The sequence below is a fragment of the Vipera berus genome (assembly GCF_964194415.1).
Source record: "Vipera berus genome assembly, chromosome: Z".
Lineage (NCBI taxonomy): Eukaryota > Metazoa > Chordata > Lepidosauria > Squamata > Viperidae > Vipera > Vipera berus.
This window is the reverse complement of record NC_138205.1, coordinates 46,922,222-46,939,798: the sequence shown is the minus strand read 5'-3', so window position 1 is coordinate 46,939,798 and position 17,577 is coordinate 46,922,222. Positions and strand designations below refer to the sequence as shown.

The 17,577-nt window shown below is 38.5% G+C and overlaps 1 protein-coding gene across 1 annotated transcript in view; it reads left to right on the top strand.

Moving 5' to 3' along the window:
- FAM171A2 (family with sequence similarity 171 member A2) overlaps window positions 1-17,577 on the top strand; it is a 51,920-nt gene that overhangs the window by 27,562 nt on the left and 6,781 nt on the right. Inside the window, exons 3-7 of the mRNA XM_081344314.1 lie at window positions 2,786-2,878; window positions 8,744-8,902; window positions 9,821-9,997; window positions 11,335-11,451; window positions 12,716-12,842. Coding sequence (XP_081200440.1) covers window positions 2,786-2,878; window positions 8,744-8,902; window positions 9,821-9,997; window positions 11,335-11,451; window positions 12,716-12,842 — 673 coding nt within the window. The remainder of the gene's footprint in view (window positions 1-2,785; window positions 2,879-8,743; window positions 8,903-9,820; window positions 9,998-11,334; window positions 11,452-12,715; window positions 12,843-17,577) is intronic.

The window sequence follows — 17,577 nt, the reverse complement described above, 5'->3', positions numbered from 1 at the left end:
TCAGATGCCATTGAAAATGTAGGTTTGCATAGAAAGCAAATATTCTTCCGCAGAGAAAAACTGAATATCACTGGAAGTGAGACTGCACTGATAGCCATTGTTTATGATGTTACTTCTATCTGTGTTTGTACGGAATAATGCTGCAGGAATTCTCATTTACCACAAGTGAACTGTGAAATTGTTTACTCCTAGATGGCTCATTCCAAAATTAGAAGTTGAAATCATCCAAAGGTGAATTGAAGCTCCTGACATTGCTTTTTTTTTAGAAGCCAAGAACAAATTCTTTGGCTTCTTAGCTCTTTTCCATGAAAATATGGATCACATATTTTAACAAAATAGCAAGGTCAAGGGTAAGGTCTTAAGTTTCCTAAGTGGTGAAATTTGATGGGAAGAAAACTATAAGAAATCAGGAGTTACTTGTAAGGTAACCAGGGTGGATAATAATTGATGATTTTTTAAAATAATAAAATTATTATTTATTTATTTTATTTATTATAAAAACAAACAGATTTTTTTTATTTAAATAAAATACTTTAATAAAATGCTTTTGGAGTAAAAATCTATCTAAATATAGTTTTCTATTTAAGATACGTTAATAATTTAGTTTATTCATCATGAAATGGAACTTAGTTATGTAGAATGGCTGTACGTTCTGCAATATTTACATTTTGGGTAAACTCATTCAATGAATCCAAGCTCTGCAATCTGAGATAACACACACTGCATTGATGCATTCACACAATTTCATAGTAACCATGAGATAGACCATAAAACAAAGTTCAGGAATATTCCTTTATCCCATTGTTTTGCAAATCTATGTACACTACAAACTGTATGATTGTTTGAAGAGAAATGCATCTGTAACCAGGCTCTAAGTGTTTTAATTAAATAAAAGAATTTGAGTAGTTCTCCAACTATGTGAGAATACCTATTGACCTAAAATCAGTTCTGATATTGCTGTTTTACTAACCTGACAGCTTATTTTTCTAAATAGGAAACCTTCATTTTGTTTGCAAATAATAATATTAAAGGTTCTAACTACCAGCAAAAATGAGTGCTTACATTTAAACAGCACCTGTCATTTCAGATTCATCATGGCAGCGCCTGTTAGCTGCTGCCCTCCACGTCCCTCACCTTGTTGTGTCACTGCCGCATCACCAACCATCCCATTAAAGTGAATGGGACTGTGGGTGAGTCAACAGCGGGTCAGAGAAGGAGCCGCTGGGGGACAGAGATGACAGTTGCTCTTTAAAAATTATGATTTAAATCGAGTTGATTTAAATCAAGCCTTTTTACTAGCGATTTAAATCATGATTTAAATCGTGATTTAAATTGACTTGATTTAAATCAAATCCACCTGAAGGTAACCCATTTCTTCCCTGCTCTTTTCCTAATTCAAGTTTCATTTTTTCTTCTTTGCTTCAGCTCTATTCAGGGATAGTCTATCTGCATTGAGATTAAAGTTAAGTTCAGCCAAATTTATTTCATTCTGCTTGTGATTTTTAGCATGTTATAGAGTCATCCAACCATCATTGTGGTCATGTAATATTAATGAGAATAGGTTTTAAGCCACTCATAGTGGCAGAGTGATACCAGAAAAAAATCTGTAAGGAAATTGTCTGAATCAGATTTTTAAAATGCATTTGCAAATTTTGATTAAAATTCAGGCTGACTCATTATAGAATTGCTTTATTTGAATAGAATATTCAGAATCTATTGTAGATTTAATGAATATTCCTACTCTCTCACTGTATTTCCATTAAGCTTTTCCTTTACCATCGGATTACTGGATCAGTAAATAATTTTCAGTTATTAGTTCTGTAAATAATTTATTAGACTGAGAAAATTTATTTAAGGGGAAAAAAGCCAAACTTTCCTACTCTGATAAATACTAATAAAAGCAGGGCTTTTTTTGTCATAGAACGCTCAGAACAGAGTTCCGGCACTTTTGGATGGAACCTTGTAGGGTAGGCAAGGCGGGTTCTATGACGTGTGTGAGTTGCGGCACCTTTTTCTTTTACAAAAAAAGCACTGAATAAAAGAGATGGATAAACATAATGCTTCAATTAGCTTTGAAATCAAAGCTTGATTTAAAAAGCTGTCTTGTTTAAATATGTTTGAATTAGTAATATGATATAAATAGCAAACCGAAACTGGGAATGATCAGAGCTGGTTGTTACTAGTGGCTGGTATTTTGTCCTGATTTCATTGGAAGTAAAGCTAATATTTACTGTGATATTTGAACCAATAAATTGCGCTTTGCATTTAGAACAGGGCAGCTATATCGCTTGACAACAGTGCCAGAATGACAGTCACAAAAGAGCAATGGAAGCTGTGCCACTATTTACCGGTATATATGTACGGTGCATTTTAAAGGAAGGGGTATCATTTTGTTTCTACCTTTGGGCATCATTGACTTTCCTTTCCTCTCTGAAGGTCCCTGATTTGGAAATTATTGCTCCTAACGATTGTAGCCAAAGAAAATGAAAGGCAGTTAGCAACTTGAAGCCACAAATTATATTTTGTAAATTTGGATGTTCAGTCCATTGTTTGAATAGTGAGAATTCAGTTGAGCCACTGCAAAAGATTAAAACCACAATCTAGGGGGAAAAAACATGTACATTCCCCCATATTTTTGATCATGTTTTTTTTTTGCCATCTGCCTCCAGTTGAAATCTTTTATTTGTACTATGCCTCAAAAGATAGGTTGTATGTTAGAATTAGCCTCTATCTCCTTTAAAGGAAAAGGGAGTTTTATATTAATTCAGGTTTTTTTCCCTTGCAGTCTATGCTTCTGTAAGTCTCTATCTGCTTCCAGAGCGTCCTGCAACACTTATCCTTTATGATGACTTGATACAAATCCTTGTTGGTTCTCCAGGTAGGTCCTAAGATCCATTTTGTCAAAAAGAAAAAAGAAAGTAGGGCATATAACTGGCACTCAGTCACTGCACTGGATTCCACCTAATTGAAATACTGTTTTCTGGATACAGGGAACATCGATTCTGCCAATGACTGCAGAATAGGCTAGTGCAATTTCTGTGCCCTATTATTAAATGATGATCTAAAATAAAAGTTTTCAATCGGTAAAATATAGAATTGCTGGGATGTAGAAGTTGTGATTCTGAGCCCTAGAATAAGTCACTGAAGCTTTAAGCAAGTTCTTAGTACTTTTATATTTATAAACTAGCTAGACAATAAAAAATACGCTGGGACTTCATCTCTACAAGCTTTGCACCTCCATAGCAACGTAATATCAACTTATATTTTAAAAAATCAGCTCATGTGCTTTTGCAGAGACTTTGGGAATAAAACTCTTTTAAGATGTGAGTTATTTGTTGTGGGTGAAGTAATGGGAGGAGCGAATTGGGCTTTTGCTAAAATCATAAGCAAATGAGTTGAAACCTTACCATTTCTCAGTAAGTCCTGACAGAGATAGGAGCACATATAATGAGAGTACTGGTAAGTGGGGGGAATGATAAAATGAGTGTGGTGTGTGCTTTTAGAATTTCCATTTAAGATTAATACCAATAACAGATAACTGGATTTGATTTCTCCTGAAAATATTCATTGGCCTCCAGCATTTCTAGCAATATGGCATGTAGTAAAGCTCTAGTCTATATATGTGTTAATGAAGTTAGTGAATCCATTCAGTGCTTAGCTTGTGCATTTGCTACTATTGAAAATGAGAAATTCATTCATGGGTCTTCTGATACTACTTTGAAATAAAATTCCTGACAATATCTCTCCTGAATTTTGGAACAATGAACAAAATGAACACATACAACAAAACAAGAAAGGGATTTATCAGCATACTGATTCCATCTTCAACAATTAATTTGTGTGTGTAAGGATTTTCTATAGCTGCTGCTTATAAAGAACAAAAGTGATCAGAAATAAATGTGGCAGCTGTTTTGAAAATGGCACAATATATGCAGAAGTTTGTTTAAGTTGTATGTTTCAGTTAATCACAAAATGAACAGACTTGCATTCAGCCTCTTTGTCATGCAAAGATAAATATGATTTCTTTCTGCAAAGTTGAATGCATGCTTACTATTTATGTGCAGCTACAGATAACAAAATTTTTAAAAAGTGAATGCGAATTTAGATATCCTTTCAGTAGACTCCTTTACGCTTGTTGGTAAAAGCAACAGCTTCTGAAAGTTTCTTATAGCTCCCGTATTCCTTTTGAAATTTTTGCCCATTCTTTCTCATAGAACTCTTGTAGCTGAGAAATATTTTTAGATCTCCTTACAAATACTGCACGTATGAGATTTCTGCAAAGATTTTTAATATTATTTAACTCCAGTAACTATGAAGACTATCACAAAATCTTTATTTTTCTTTTCTGTAAGTGCTTTACAGTTTGAATGTATATTTTGAATCATTGACTTAATGACATTTCCAACCTTTTTGCACATGGACATTAGCTTCTAAGCTGGTTGGTTTTAGTTGTATTCAGTCTACCCACACAACCTATGCTACGAGCTGCCACACAACCTGAATATATTAACATCTACATAAGGTAATAAGGTATACTTTTATTTTAAAAAATGTGTTATTTTTTGTTTCTCTGCCCAAACCACTTCACTCTAAACAATTCAGGCTTAACAAGGTTTTTTATTTTGTATGCTTTATATGATGATTTTGAGGATGAGGTCAGAGAATAATTTTCTTTCTATTATGTGGATCATATTGCATAAGACTGTTGTAATGTGGACTTTTGGACAATTACTTCAGTTAAACTATTCAGTGATCTGCAGGTTCTGTTTATCAGTTTGAGAACAGTTCTAGTAGAAATTTCTCTTGATGTTCTGGATTTCCTGCAGTAACCTCTGGTTGTCTGAAATTCCCTTTAGTTTCTTCAGTAATTTCAATTTCTCATAGTTGAAATTGTTCGCAGGAAGTATTTAGATATTGTTTTTAAAGCTGTCTAGTTTGTAAGACTTATTTATTTCTGTCTTCACTGCTCAGCCTTTGAAGGGCCCAATGGTTGTTGTTAAAAGAGGACAGAACAAAAATGATAACCTTAAAGGTTGGAAGGGTCACATACTCATTAATTTGTGAAATTGTCTTCTGCTGTCTAATTGTAGATCTAATGAGACAATAACTTTTATGGACTTTATTGACAACTTTACAGGGGTAAATAATACTGGAATAATTGGAAGGGTACTCAAACTTCTGCATCTACTATATTCAGTTTTCTTATTTTGAATCTGTATACAACTGCACACAAGCTTCTGTTCCAATTTGCAGAAAAATGTAGTGTTTAACTTCATTCCATATACAGATAGCTCTGAATATACAACCATAAATTTAGTGACCATTGAAAGTTACAGTGGCACTGAAAAAAGGTGACATAACCATTTTTCACACTTACGACTATTGCAATATCCTCACATGATCAAAATTCAGCCACTTAGCAACTGGCTCATATTTATGATGGTTGCAATGTCCCAGGGTCATATGATCACCTTTTGGGACCATCTGACAAGTAAAGTCAATGGGTTTCACTTAATAACCATGTTACTAATTTTAACAACTCAATGATTCACTTAAGAACTGTGACAAGAAAGATCATAAAATGGGGCAAAACACACTTAACAACTGTCTTGCTTAGCAACAGAAATTTTGGGCTCAGTTGTGGTCATAAATCAAGGAGGTTGTGTCATCTTTTGGACACTTAGGGGTTTATTGAAACATACAGCTTTCGGTACTCTTACCGTATTTCAGAAATTGTGCAAAAATAAACAAGATCATCCTTTGTATTAAGTTATGGTTTTAAATTTGATTTCAAATTTCAATTGAAAAGTTCTATACTAATTTCTTGCCTGATCCTGACTTCAATGCAATTATTGATTTTATTCATGGGGAGGATATAATTAATTTGTCATTTCAGAAAATCATAAAGCACCAAGTTTGAGAACTTCTGCAGTTTTTTATGTTGGGCTCATATATAGAAATAAAATACATATAGCTTTATTTTATTAAATTATCTAGGAATCTGGAGAAAGGTAGTACACAATTAACATATCTTTATTGTATGTAATTGATACATTTAAAACAGGCAAAATAAAAATAGAATACTTTATTTGGCCAAGTGTGATTAGACACATAAGGAATTTGTCTCTGGTGCAGAAGATCTCAGTGTACATGCAAAGCAACAGAATAATGATCATCATCTTCATCATCATACCAATAGGAAGGGAAAGTAAAGAAGATAATAAGAAGGATAAAAATGCTATAGCCATGGGTAAATATACATAGACATTAGACAGCACTGTGAGAATTAGATATTCAACAGAGTGGTGGTCTGAAGGGGGGAAATGTCCCTATGTCTAGTTGTTTTGTTTATGTCCAGGATGTGAGGAGTCTGCAGATATCTTCTCAACCTTCCTTCTGCGCAATAGGTAGGTCTTCTATGGGAGGCAGGCCGGTTACAGTTATTCTGCAGTCTTAACTATCCACTGGAGTCTGTACTTGTTCTATTTCATTTCTGCACCAAACCAGACAGTTCTAGAAGTACAAATGACAGACTCAATAATTCCTCTGTAAAACTGTATCAACAGCTTCCTAGGGCAGTCTGAACCTCCTGAGTTGTCACAGGAAGAACATTCTTTGTTGTGCCTTTTTAATAATGGTTCTAATGTTAAGCATCCATTTCAAGTCCTGGGAGATTATAGAACCCCAGAATTTAAGAACTCTGGTGTTAATACTATGCTGTCAAATATGTTGAAATAGAAGGGCTCCTCCTAAAATTTACTCTCATCTCCATAGTTTTAAGTGTATTCAGCTCTAGCTTGTTATGCCTGCACCACAATTGTTCAACCTCCTGTCTATATGCAGACTCATCACCATCTTGAAAAATGACTGTCGTGTCATCTGCAAACTTCAGTACTTTAATAGAGGGCTCCCTTGAGATACAGTCATTGAGGAAAAAAATGGAGGAAAAAAAGCAATGGAGAGAGCACACAGCCCTGAGGGGCACCTGTGCTCAATACCCTGGTACTAGATATAATTTTCCCTAGCCTCACCTGTTGCTTCCTATCTGTCAAAAAACTGATTATCCACCTATAACTATGAGCAGGTACAGTAAGCTGGATCAGTTTAGAGTAGAGAATTTCTGGAAGAAATTTCTGAAGAAGCTTCTTGGATGAGAAGCAAACATCTTCAAAGAAAAACAAGAAAGTGCAGTTGCCTCTTGAAAAAGCATCTTTGAGACAACCATGAGCTGGATGACTGAGAATCTTCATAGACATTCTAGAATGATATATTGAATGCTGAGCTGAAGTTCACAAAAAGGGCCTGTGCATAGGACCCTGGAGATTCAAGATGCTGCAGAATGTAGTGTAATTACCTATTGACAGCATCGTCTGCTGATCTATTTGCTCGGTAGGTGAACTACTGATAATCCTTGACTTATAACAGTTCATTTAATGACCATTCAAAGCATCAACTTCCCTCCGCCCTGTGCGCTCCCACAGGGAGGGCCTCCTCAGGGTGCCACCAGTCAGAGAATGTCGCCTGGTGGCCCCCAGGGGGAGGTCCCTCTCTGTGGGCGCGCCGGATTTGTGGAACCGTTTGCCGGTTGAGCTCCGGATGGCGCCAGACCTTCACTCCTTCCAACGCGACCTGAAGACCTACTTGTTTGAACAAGCCGGCCTGGCCTGATGGGTGATGGGATTGGGTTTTATTACCGTTTTAATGTATTTTAACTTACTGTTGTAGCTTTTGGGCACTCTGTTTAATCTCTTTTAATTTTTGTATTCTTGTACTTTTATTTGTTTGCCCTGTTCACCGCCCTGAGTCCTTCGGGAGAAGGGCGGTATACAAATAAAATTATTATTATTATTATTACAACAGCACTAAAAAGGTGACTTATGACCATTTTTCACACTTTACGATCATTGCTGCATCCCCATAGTTATGTGATCAAAATTCGGACCCTTGGCAACTGACTCATATTTATGATGGTTGCAGTATATATTTATGATGGATGCAATGTCCTGGGGTCACATGATCACCTTTTGGAACCTTGTGACAAGCAAAGTCAAGAGGGCAAGTCAGATTCACTTAACAACTGTGTTAACAACTGAAGTAATTCACTTAACAACTGTGGAAAGAAAGCATAAACTCGAGCAAAATTCACTTAACACATGTGTTGCATAGCAACAGAAATTTTGGGCTCAATTGTGGTCGTAATTCAAGAACTGCTTGTACAAGGAGTCTTATCAGTGGATCTGTGATGACTTTCAGGTGACATGATATTACCACCTTATCATCTTTGCCATTAAAGCATAATGGAACTATTCAAAGGCTTTCCTATTTCCAGGACCTTGCTATTGCCTGCCTGGCTGCAACCAATAAGAAAACTAACAAGTTTTTATGTTTTTAGGTGTCATTTGGATTATCAAAGAACCTTAGTAAGGCCAACTTAGGATCTAATATTATGACCTGGGTCATAATCTATTCTATTTTGTACAAATTTAATTCAAAAAAGCTGAACAATTTTATACGACTGTCATATAGATAACCTATTTCTTTATGTTTTCTCCAACACATAGGGGTTATATTAAATCTGAATTTATTGAAGCCTGCATTTTGTTGTTAATGACCAAATATTTATGGATACTTTCTTACATTGCAAACTTGTGTATTAAGGCCCAGCACCAAAAACAAAGGATTCTGTGGTCTTTTATCAGTACTGCCCAATTAGACCAGAAGATTTAAGTATTGATCATTGCAGGAGCTAAGAGCCAGCCATGGGCACAGTTCCAGCGCAAATCTGCTCGCCTGTCCCGCAGTTCCACCTACAGCCAGCTTTCAGCCACTTTGACTGCCGCCAGTGGTGGGCCAGACATGAGAGGGTTCCCGTCCTTCATCGGGGCTGAAAGTAATGGCAGTGGTAAGGGGCCATCATGGAATGTGGGATAGGGAGGGGTGGAGCATTGAACTAGGCATTATATTACAGCTTGTCTCTGACATCAGATTTGGAGATATGAAATATATATTTAACTAGTTTGTTGTAGTTGTATTGAGGATGGGAGGAAGAGATGTCTGTTATTAATATCAACCCTAGTCTGCTGAAGTCGTCTTCACTTTCATATCCTTTATATCTGAGTTTGAGATGTTCAGCTACAGAGTTCCAGCTGGGCAGGCAGTTACACTGCCACCATCTGTTCTTGAATAGGAAGATACCCCACTACCATCTGGAATATGGAACAGAACATCAAATCCCCTTTATTCTGGAATATGTTGTTAAATAAATTATAACTTATAACCACCCCCAAACGGTTTTGGAAGGTATAAGAAATAAAGTAAAGACTTGAAAGAATAAGTAATTGCTATGAGTTACATGAGGTTGAAACCCAGCACTCAGTAATCTGTAAAAATCTGAGTGAGCACATATCCATCAAGCTAACAAAATAAATTAAATAACCCTCATGCAATCAACTAAATGTCCCCTTCCAACTTTGCTAGCATTCTACAGTTTCGACTTCAATCTTTAGCCCAGTCACATGAAATATGTTTTCTTAAGTGCCCAATTCCTACAAGGCCTCCAACAGAACAAAGAAACTTTCTCTCTCTCTGAATTCCATCCCCCCCCCCCCGTTTTTTGTAGAGATTAGGTCTGTATTTTAACAATACATGATTATAACTAAAAATCCTTTTAACCCTCTACAATTCATACACTACCGTCCGCACAGGTAGGAATAGGAGTATCTTTTGGATTTTCTCTCTTGAAAATACATATCCAATGTATACATAGCTGTGGGGCCTCTGGGGATATGAGAGTCATCATTTCTTAATTCTCTTTCTACAGCTAGTAATACATGGTTGGAGTTGGTGCCTATTGTTGCAGTCAGCGTTCACCTCTTTACTGCAAATAGTACAGAAGTCCAGCTGTCTGGCTCAGTCCATCTCTCCATCCCGCTGCCACTCAACACAGCTGCTGTGGCAAGTTCCAGTGTGCCAGCCTGGCGCTTTGACCTCAAGAGCGGTGAGTGGTGGAATGCTTGTGAATCATATTTTTAATGGGTTGATCATTATTGTATCCAATAACTACAAGCATATGAAGCAAGAAACAATACTGCTTGTATAAACGGAGGCTTTGACAGGAAACACACTGAGTGATTAATAAGATCCAAACATCCTCTCCTTCACCCACAGAAGCAAGTTTTCTGCAGGATCATAAAAATTTTTTAAGTGCATCTGGAAAAACATTAGGAAATTGTGCTGGCAAGCAAGAACCATGCCTACAAGAACCAAATCCGATGTGGAAGCATTTTGTTCCCAGAAAGAAGATGAGGATGAGATTGATGGAAGTGTTTTACTGTAGTAGTTTAGAGGACTAGGTTCCTGGTGCAGATCTTATGATACTAACCAGTAGCAATGAAGGTGGGAGGTAACTTCCACTTTTTTTTTCCTTTATCATACTTTTTCTTTCCTCTTGCTTTTTTCTTGCACTTTTTATTCTTTCTTTCTATTTTCTTTTTTAAAAGTTTAGTTTGCATTGTGCCTCAGCCTTCCAATTTAGAATTGATATGGGTATATATGTTTTATTTCTATAATGCTCTCTAAATCTAAACTCATTTTCTTTGTTTACCCCCATGTTTGATAGCAGTATAAGCAAAATGTTGTCTGTTCAATACCAGAAAGCATTGTTCAGTGCTGTTTGGTATAGGAGTAGGCAGGGTCAGTCAAGCCTCCCAGCCTCTTTCAGGTTAGGGGTTAGGGTTAGGGTTAACGTTGAGATGCTGAAGATATTAAATGAAGTGATGGTTAGAGTTAATACTGAAGTTATTAAGTGAAATGATGGCACTAGAATTCCAGATAGGGGAGATATAAACAGTATATATAAACAGTAATTAAAAACCATATTAAAACCCCAACCCTTAACCCATCAAACCAGGCCGGATTGCTCAAATAAATAAGTTTTTAGATCCCGCCGGAAGGAGCGAAGGTCAGGGGCCATCCGGAGCTCAACCGGCAAGCGGTTCCATAGGTCTGGCGCGCCCACAGAGAATGCCCTCCCCCTAGGGGCCACCAATCGACATTCCTTGATTGGAGGCACCCTGAGGAGGCCCTCTCTGTGGGAGCGCACTGGACGGAGGGAAGTTTCTAGGTTGCCTATTCCCAGTTCCAATATTGTTTCTCTTCTGTACATGAAAACACATTAGGTGTGGCACGATACAGACACTGATTACCATATTACAATATGCTCTTGAATCATTTTGATTATAAGGAGTTGGGGGGGCGGTTAGTGCTGGTGAATAGTTCTCTTCCTCTGGTGGCCTTTTTAATTACTTCAGGTTCAGTCATATACTCTCTTCTTAGGGCTGTGGATCCGGAATGGAACTGGACTCATCCGGAAGGAGGGGAATCAGCTTTACTGGACATTTGTGTCTCCACAGCTGGGCTACTGGGCAGCCGCTTTGCTGTCTCCTGTATCAGGTAAAATTGCCACAGTCAAAGTCTCTGAGAAGTAAACTGATCTCAGTGCACACAAGAGGTTTTTTGCATATCTGGTATCATGATATGAGGAAGATTAACATTTTGGCCACTGGATAAATTGTCAGTTAGTAGAATGGCCCTTTGCACAGTGGTCCTTTGTAAGACTGAAAATAATAATGATAGAACCTTTATTGTCAAAGTACAACATGTGTACATTGAGATTAACTGAGCCTCCCCCCGTGCTCTCTCCCCCCAACACACAGTGACAACAAACCCTCCATCCTACCACACCATGTGTACCAACTATACCACACACTGGCCTCCCAGGTCAATTCTGCATACGTTCACAGAGATTATATCCCATTTAAAAGCTTAACAGCCCACGGATAAAAGCTATTTTTCAGCCTGTTGGTACAGCTGGCTATACTCCTATATCTTCTACCGGATGGTAGGAGAGTAAAGAGATACCGTCCAGGGTGTGAGTCATCCCTGAGAATCTTCCTCACTCTTCCAAGGCAACGAGCCCTGGCGATGTCATCCAGTGGTGTCAGGGGACAGCCCACAATGTCTTGTGCTGTGCTCACCACCCTCTGTAATACTTTCCTGTCCGCGGCTGTCAGACCAGCATACCAAACGACAATACCATACGAGAGGACGCTCTCTATAGTAGACCGGTAAAATGTCTCTGCCTTAACTAATTGAGGGATAATTTGATTTCTGAAAAGTAAATCTATCTGAGATTTCTGGATTTCTGTAACTTTATTCTATTTTCTTCAGTAAATCTTGCTAAACTGAGAGAGAATCTTGCTTCCTGTTGCAGTAGACTGCCAAGAGGTTGATACTGGTGGGAATTGTTTTGGGGTGTGGCATTTTTTGGACTGTAATTCTAGATCAACTCTCAGTTTGAGTGGAATGTTTTCCTTCTAACTTTGGGACACATGCCCTGTCTGGTTCATTGTACATGTAATATCATCACGCATGTGCAAAAGGGGTGGGGGCTTAGCACACAGCACTGTTTATTATCCGCCCCCCCCATCTTTCCTACAGACAAATTTGCCAGGGGAAGATCTTATTCTCTAAATCTTTTGGTGCTTTGGCCTTTTTAATTGTTATTTATGTTATTTTGATTAAGCTGCATTTTTTTTAAAAAAAACCCTGAATGCTATTGTAAGCCATCCAGAGAATGTAATTTAAAGGACTTTATATAGATTCTCATAATAGATAGCAAATACCGTTTCCAAGTCATAAAGCTGTTTCTTTGCAGGGCTGGCAACTTCAACAACAGGAATTAAAGATATTGCCACCTACCATACTATCTTTCTACTTACTATCTTGGGTGCCCTGGCATTGCTGGTCCTCATTTTGCTCTGCCTGCTTATCTACTATTGCAGGTAAATGCCACACTTTCTCTTGTCTGTTCTTCTGCCTCACCACTTGTTTCTAACTCGACCCCAATTCTAAAACCATTTTTCATAGTCCTACTAAGCATCAGTACTTTTTAACAAGGGCTCACTTATTGCACATTATTTCATTTCATATTGGATATTGCTATATTCACTTTATTTGAGTTATTGCAGTAATTGATCCTGAGTTCATGAGATTATGTGCATCTCCTGTTTCCACCTAAACTCAGAAATTACAACTGCCCACCCTCAGTAAAATCGGCATCATAGAATGTTTACTTAAGGGAGTTTCATACAGCACATTTTGAAAACCAACACACCCCTGCATGCAGTCAGTTGCGGCAGAGTGTAGGCATGGCAGCTCAGCTGAGGGTTGCAGGATTACAATTCTTTGGAATTTGATACTGGTCACTGGACAATGTCAGGCAGTCTTTGTGGCTGATTAGTAATGGATCAGCCACTTTCCTGTCCTCATCTCCAAGGCCCACTTTTTTCAATCTCGGCCTTTCTTTATTTATTTTTTTAATCCTATTTATATCCCGCCCTTCTCCGAAGACTCAGGGTGGCTTACAATCTAAAGCACAAACCAATGTGCTTAGCAATAGCCTTCCTTCTATCTATATGCCTGCTTATTAGGGCTTTCACCCCCCCCCCAAAGCGGCATTCTTACAAAGCTTAATTGCCCCCAACAATCTGGGTCCTCATTTTACCTACCTTGGAAGGATGGAAGGCTGAGTCAACCTTGAGCCTGGTGGGACTCAAACCTGCACTAATTGCAGGCAGCTGCTGTTACTTAAGGAGGCATTAGCCCACTGCTCCACCAAGGCTCCTTTCTTCCCATATTTTAGTTAAGTTAAAGGGTTTCAAACTTTTTCAGACCGTAGAACTTGTTGGCTAAAATTTCAGTGTACCAGCCCTTTCTTTTTCACTATATAAAGAAAAAGTCTATGGATACTCTGAAGAGTGGGATTAGGGCATGGGCAGACTGCTGAGTGCTTTCAGTTTTGTCCCCTCACAGGGAATTTTATTTTCTCCTTAATCACTGGGAAGAAAGGTCCTCCTCTTCTTAGTCGGTGCAGAACTATTCAATTCCTTATGGAACATTAGGATTCGAAAGCCAGATTTATCCACTTATTCAAACCGATCTCCTTAGAAAGCCAGAAGTGTCACAAATAGAAGGCCTGATATATTTCTATGCAGTTCAGGTAAATTAGATCTGAAAATTATCTGGACTTGGAAATGAATACTTTGTCAACCCCAAGCATTCTCTGAACACACAGAGAGGATACATTTAAATTCTGTTACTCAGTATGCTGAATTTAAATTATAGAATTCCCTGATACCCCAAGAGAGCCCAGTTTGGTGTAATGGTTAAGGCATCAAGCTAGAAACGAGGAGACTGTGAGTTCTAATCCTGGCTTAGGTGCAAACCCAGCTAACTGACCTTATTATGCACTTTCTCTCAGACCTAGGAAGGAAGCAATAACAATCCAGTTCTGAAATACTTTGCCCAAAAAACTTGCTGGGTTTGTTCAGGCAATCTCCAAGAATTTGATATGATTGAATGGAGCAAAAAAAAAATGTCCCAAAAGAAAGGAATCAGGAGAAAGAACACGATTTAAAGACCTGGACTATTACTAAAAAAACAAATCCTCAATTCACAAGAGTGGAAGAACAATTATTTTCTTTGGAATAGAGCCATTTTAATCTTTGTTTCCACAAATGAAAACATTTTGGCAGTGAATTATACATTTAGTGCTGATAACTATGTCACCCTTTCTTTGCTTTCTCTCTGCCCCTAAGTAGATACTTGGTTTGGATGCATGAGAGAGATCTCAGGTATATTCTACACTTGTTCAACCCTTAGAAAAAGTTCCCTAGAGCTACTTCATTGTCATTAGTTCCAAATGAGAAACAGTGATAACTTTTCCTGGGCAATTATCATTATTATTATTTTGGTTCAATGCATTCAAGTGCATTCCAATAAATTTATTTTAGGGGCAAAAATAAGTCTTCACTTAAATATATTTTACTTGGGAGGAGAATCATAGTTTGCTGGGATCCCAGAATTGCCAGCAGCTTATTTTTAAAAGATGTTTTACTATATTTTATTAATGCTTTTATTTATGCATGTCTGCCTGTCTTCTATTTTGGGTATTGCTTATTCTGGAGGAAACAATTCATTGAGTGGAAATGTTCTTTCCTGTTGTGACGCTATGTGAAAAAGACCTTGAGAAATAGGATGAAGAGATGCTGCCTACGGAATTGTCAATAAAGCATAGACCATAGATTCATAATGGGTAGAGAAAGAAGCTCAGACCTGACCCTCTCTAATTTCTCTGGCCAGCTCCCATAAGAATTCAGGAGCATTTGTTGAGCTGTCATCTGTTATGCTGCAAAAGGTTGAAACGAAGTCTGCCCCAGCCGTTAGTTATATCACAACTTTCTGCAAATTGGTCATCTGTGCATCCACTGCTGCTGGTATTACAACGTAGCAGCCAATGCTCAACAAACAGCAGATTTCCTTGAAGACTGGAGGCCATTTCTGAAATTCCTCTCCTTGGAAGGGAGTAGCAGACTTGCAGAGTGGTCAGCCTTCCCAGATAAACCAGACAAGAAACATAAACAGAGGAACTAATTCTACTTCATTGTAAGGCTACATCACAGATAATCCTTGACTTATAACCACAATTGGGACCAAAATTTCTGTTGGTAAATAATGCAGTCATAAAGTGAAACATCATGTGACTGCATTCCTTAGTGACACCAATCTTGGCAGTTCCAATTGCAGTTGTAACTCCAGGCATGCAAGTCATTACTCAGGAAGTGGGGGGAGTCCCAGATAAGCCCCAACAGTGCAGTGAAGAGCTGCTACACTTCAAAAAGTGCCAAGTGCTTGGGAAGCCCCAATGGTGTTAGCACAAAGCAGCTGCCCCAGGCTAGCCACCTTTGCTGCCCTGCACTCCACCACCTTTGCCATCTTCATTCTGCTACTGACAAGTTTTCCCAGCCTGGCCCTTTGCAAGGCAGCTGCTGTCATTGCCAGGCCTTCTTCCCAAGGCCACTTGCTCTGTTCTCCAAGTAGCATAGAGGCTTGTCCAAATTTCATGTGGCCTTGAGGTTTTGGAAAGCTTCAAAACCTTGCAAGAAGGCTGTATGTAACTTGATCAACACTGCACATGATCTCTGGAAAGCTTGGCATGAGCAGGAAGGCCATGGAGTGTAGGGGAACCAAAAGGGCAGAGATAGGGGGAGATGGAAGAGAGGAACTGAAGCATCCCTGCAGTCATAAGTGCGGGCATATTGCCAAGAGCCTGAATTTTGATCACATGACCAAACAGGCACTGCAATGGCCATAACTTTGAGGAACAATTAGGAGGCAGAGTCAGCTGTCAAATGGAATGGCTGTGTTGAGACGCCGCTCCAAATGAGCGTGCCGATTTCACAGCCATTTTTCTGTTCCCGGTGGGTTTTTTAAAAGCCTCTGATCTCTCGGAGGGAGAGCAGAAGCGGAGGCGCCCAGCTGAGCGGTTCAGGACGGCGGTCTGAGCCGCAGAAAGCAGGAAAGCCTAGGAGAAAGCCGGGTGAAGGAGATGGCCCATTATGGCAGCCGTGAAGAAATGACAGCTGTCAGAAACAGCGGTGAATTAGTAGGACAGGGTTTCAACTAACCTGGCGGAGTGAGCACTCAGTGAACTCTTGTAAGTGTTCCAGATTGTGAAATCATTCCGGAGAATTTCAAAGAAGAGAAGAGGAGAAGCCCCAGAGCAAAAGGGGAAATCACCTCCCCTGTCAGATAGCAGTGAAAAGGAGACATGGGGAAAAAGAGATCTGACCTTAAAGCAACAGACCCACAGGCTGCAAGGACTGGTGACCAAGGGCGGTTTCTCTTTCTGGCTCCTGCAGCAAAGCCAAGAAGAAGTTTAACAAAAAAAAAACTTGAAGAGTGACAGTTTGGACTGAGCAGAGAGAAGAGCAGACATCTTGAATAAAAACTAACGACCAATTAGCATTAAATGAGGGAAGAGTGATACTCATAACTTAAGAAGTGAATTATTTGTTTCAAAAAGTTTCTAAAACAAAAGGGATAAATTGTAATTGTCTTGAGAGTTTGGACCAATAAGAATTAACTGAACATAACTTATTGTATGATTGAATTGGAGGAGGCTAACTAGGAACAAAAGGTTGAATGCCCAAGGAGGGTGAGAAAATTTATTTACTTGTCTTCTTGTTGAATACAATAATATATATCACTGTCAAGGGATTGACTGTAAAACCTGGTCTTTATTGCTAGTGAACTGAATACTGGTTACAATATTGAGGTAATTTAATGGTTATATTATGGTTACATGTTACTATATAGATAAATTAGGATTGTAGTGGAATATAAACACTTGAAATTGATTAATATTGATTATTGTGTATTAGAAGTGTTAGTGTAATAGGTTTCATATTGTGTTAGCAACAAAATATATCATTGTTAAGATATAAGGTACTAGTGATTATAACCTTGGAAGAATAATAAATTCTGCAGGTGTGGCGGAGGGAAAGACAAACATCGTGTATAAGTGGGAGGGTTGGTTGACGTCATTTAGAAAGATGACAAGCACCCCAAATCTAACGAGTTGGGACTGGAAGAAGGCAGATAGCCCAAGCCTCATTGGCGGAATTAAGCCCAGCAAGGCAAAGATCCATAGAAGAAATGATGCCACGGGAGAGAGCA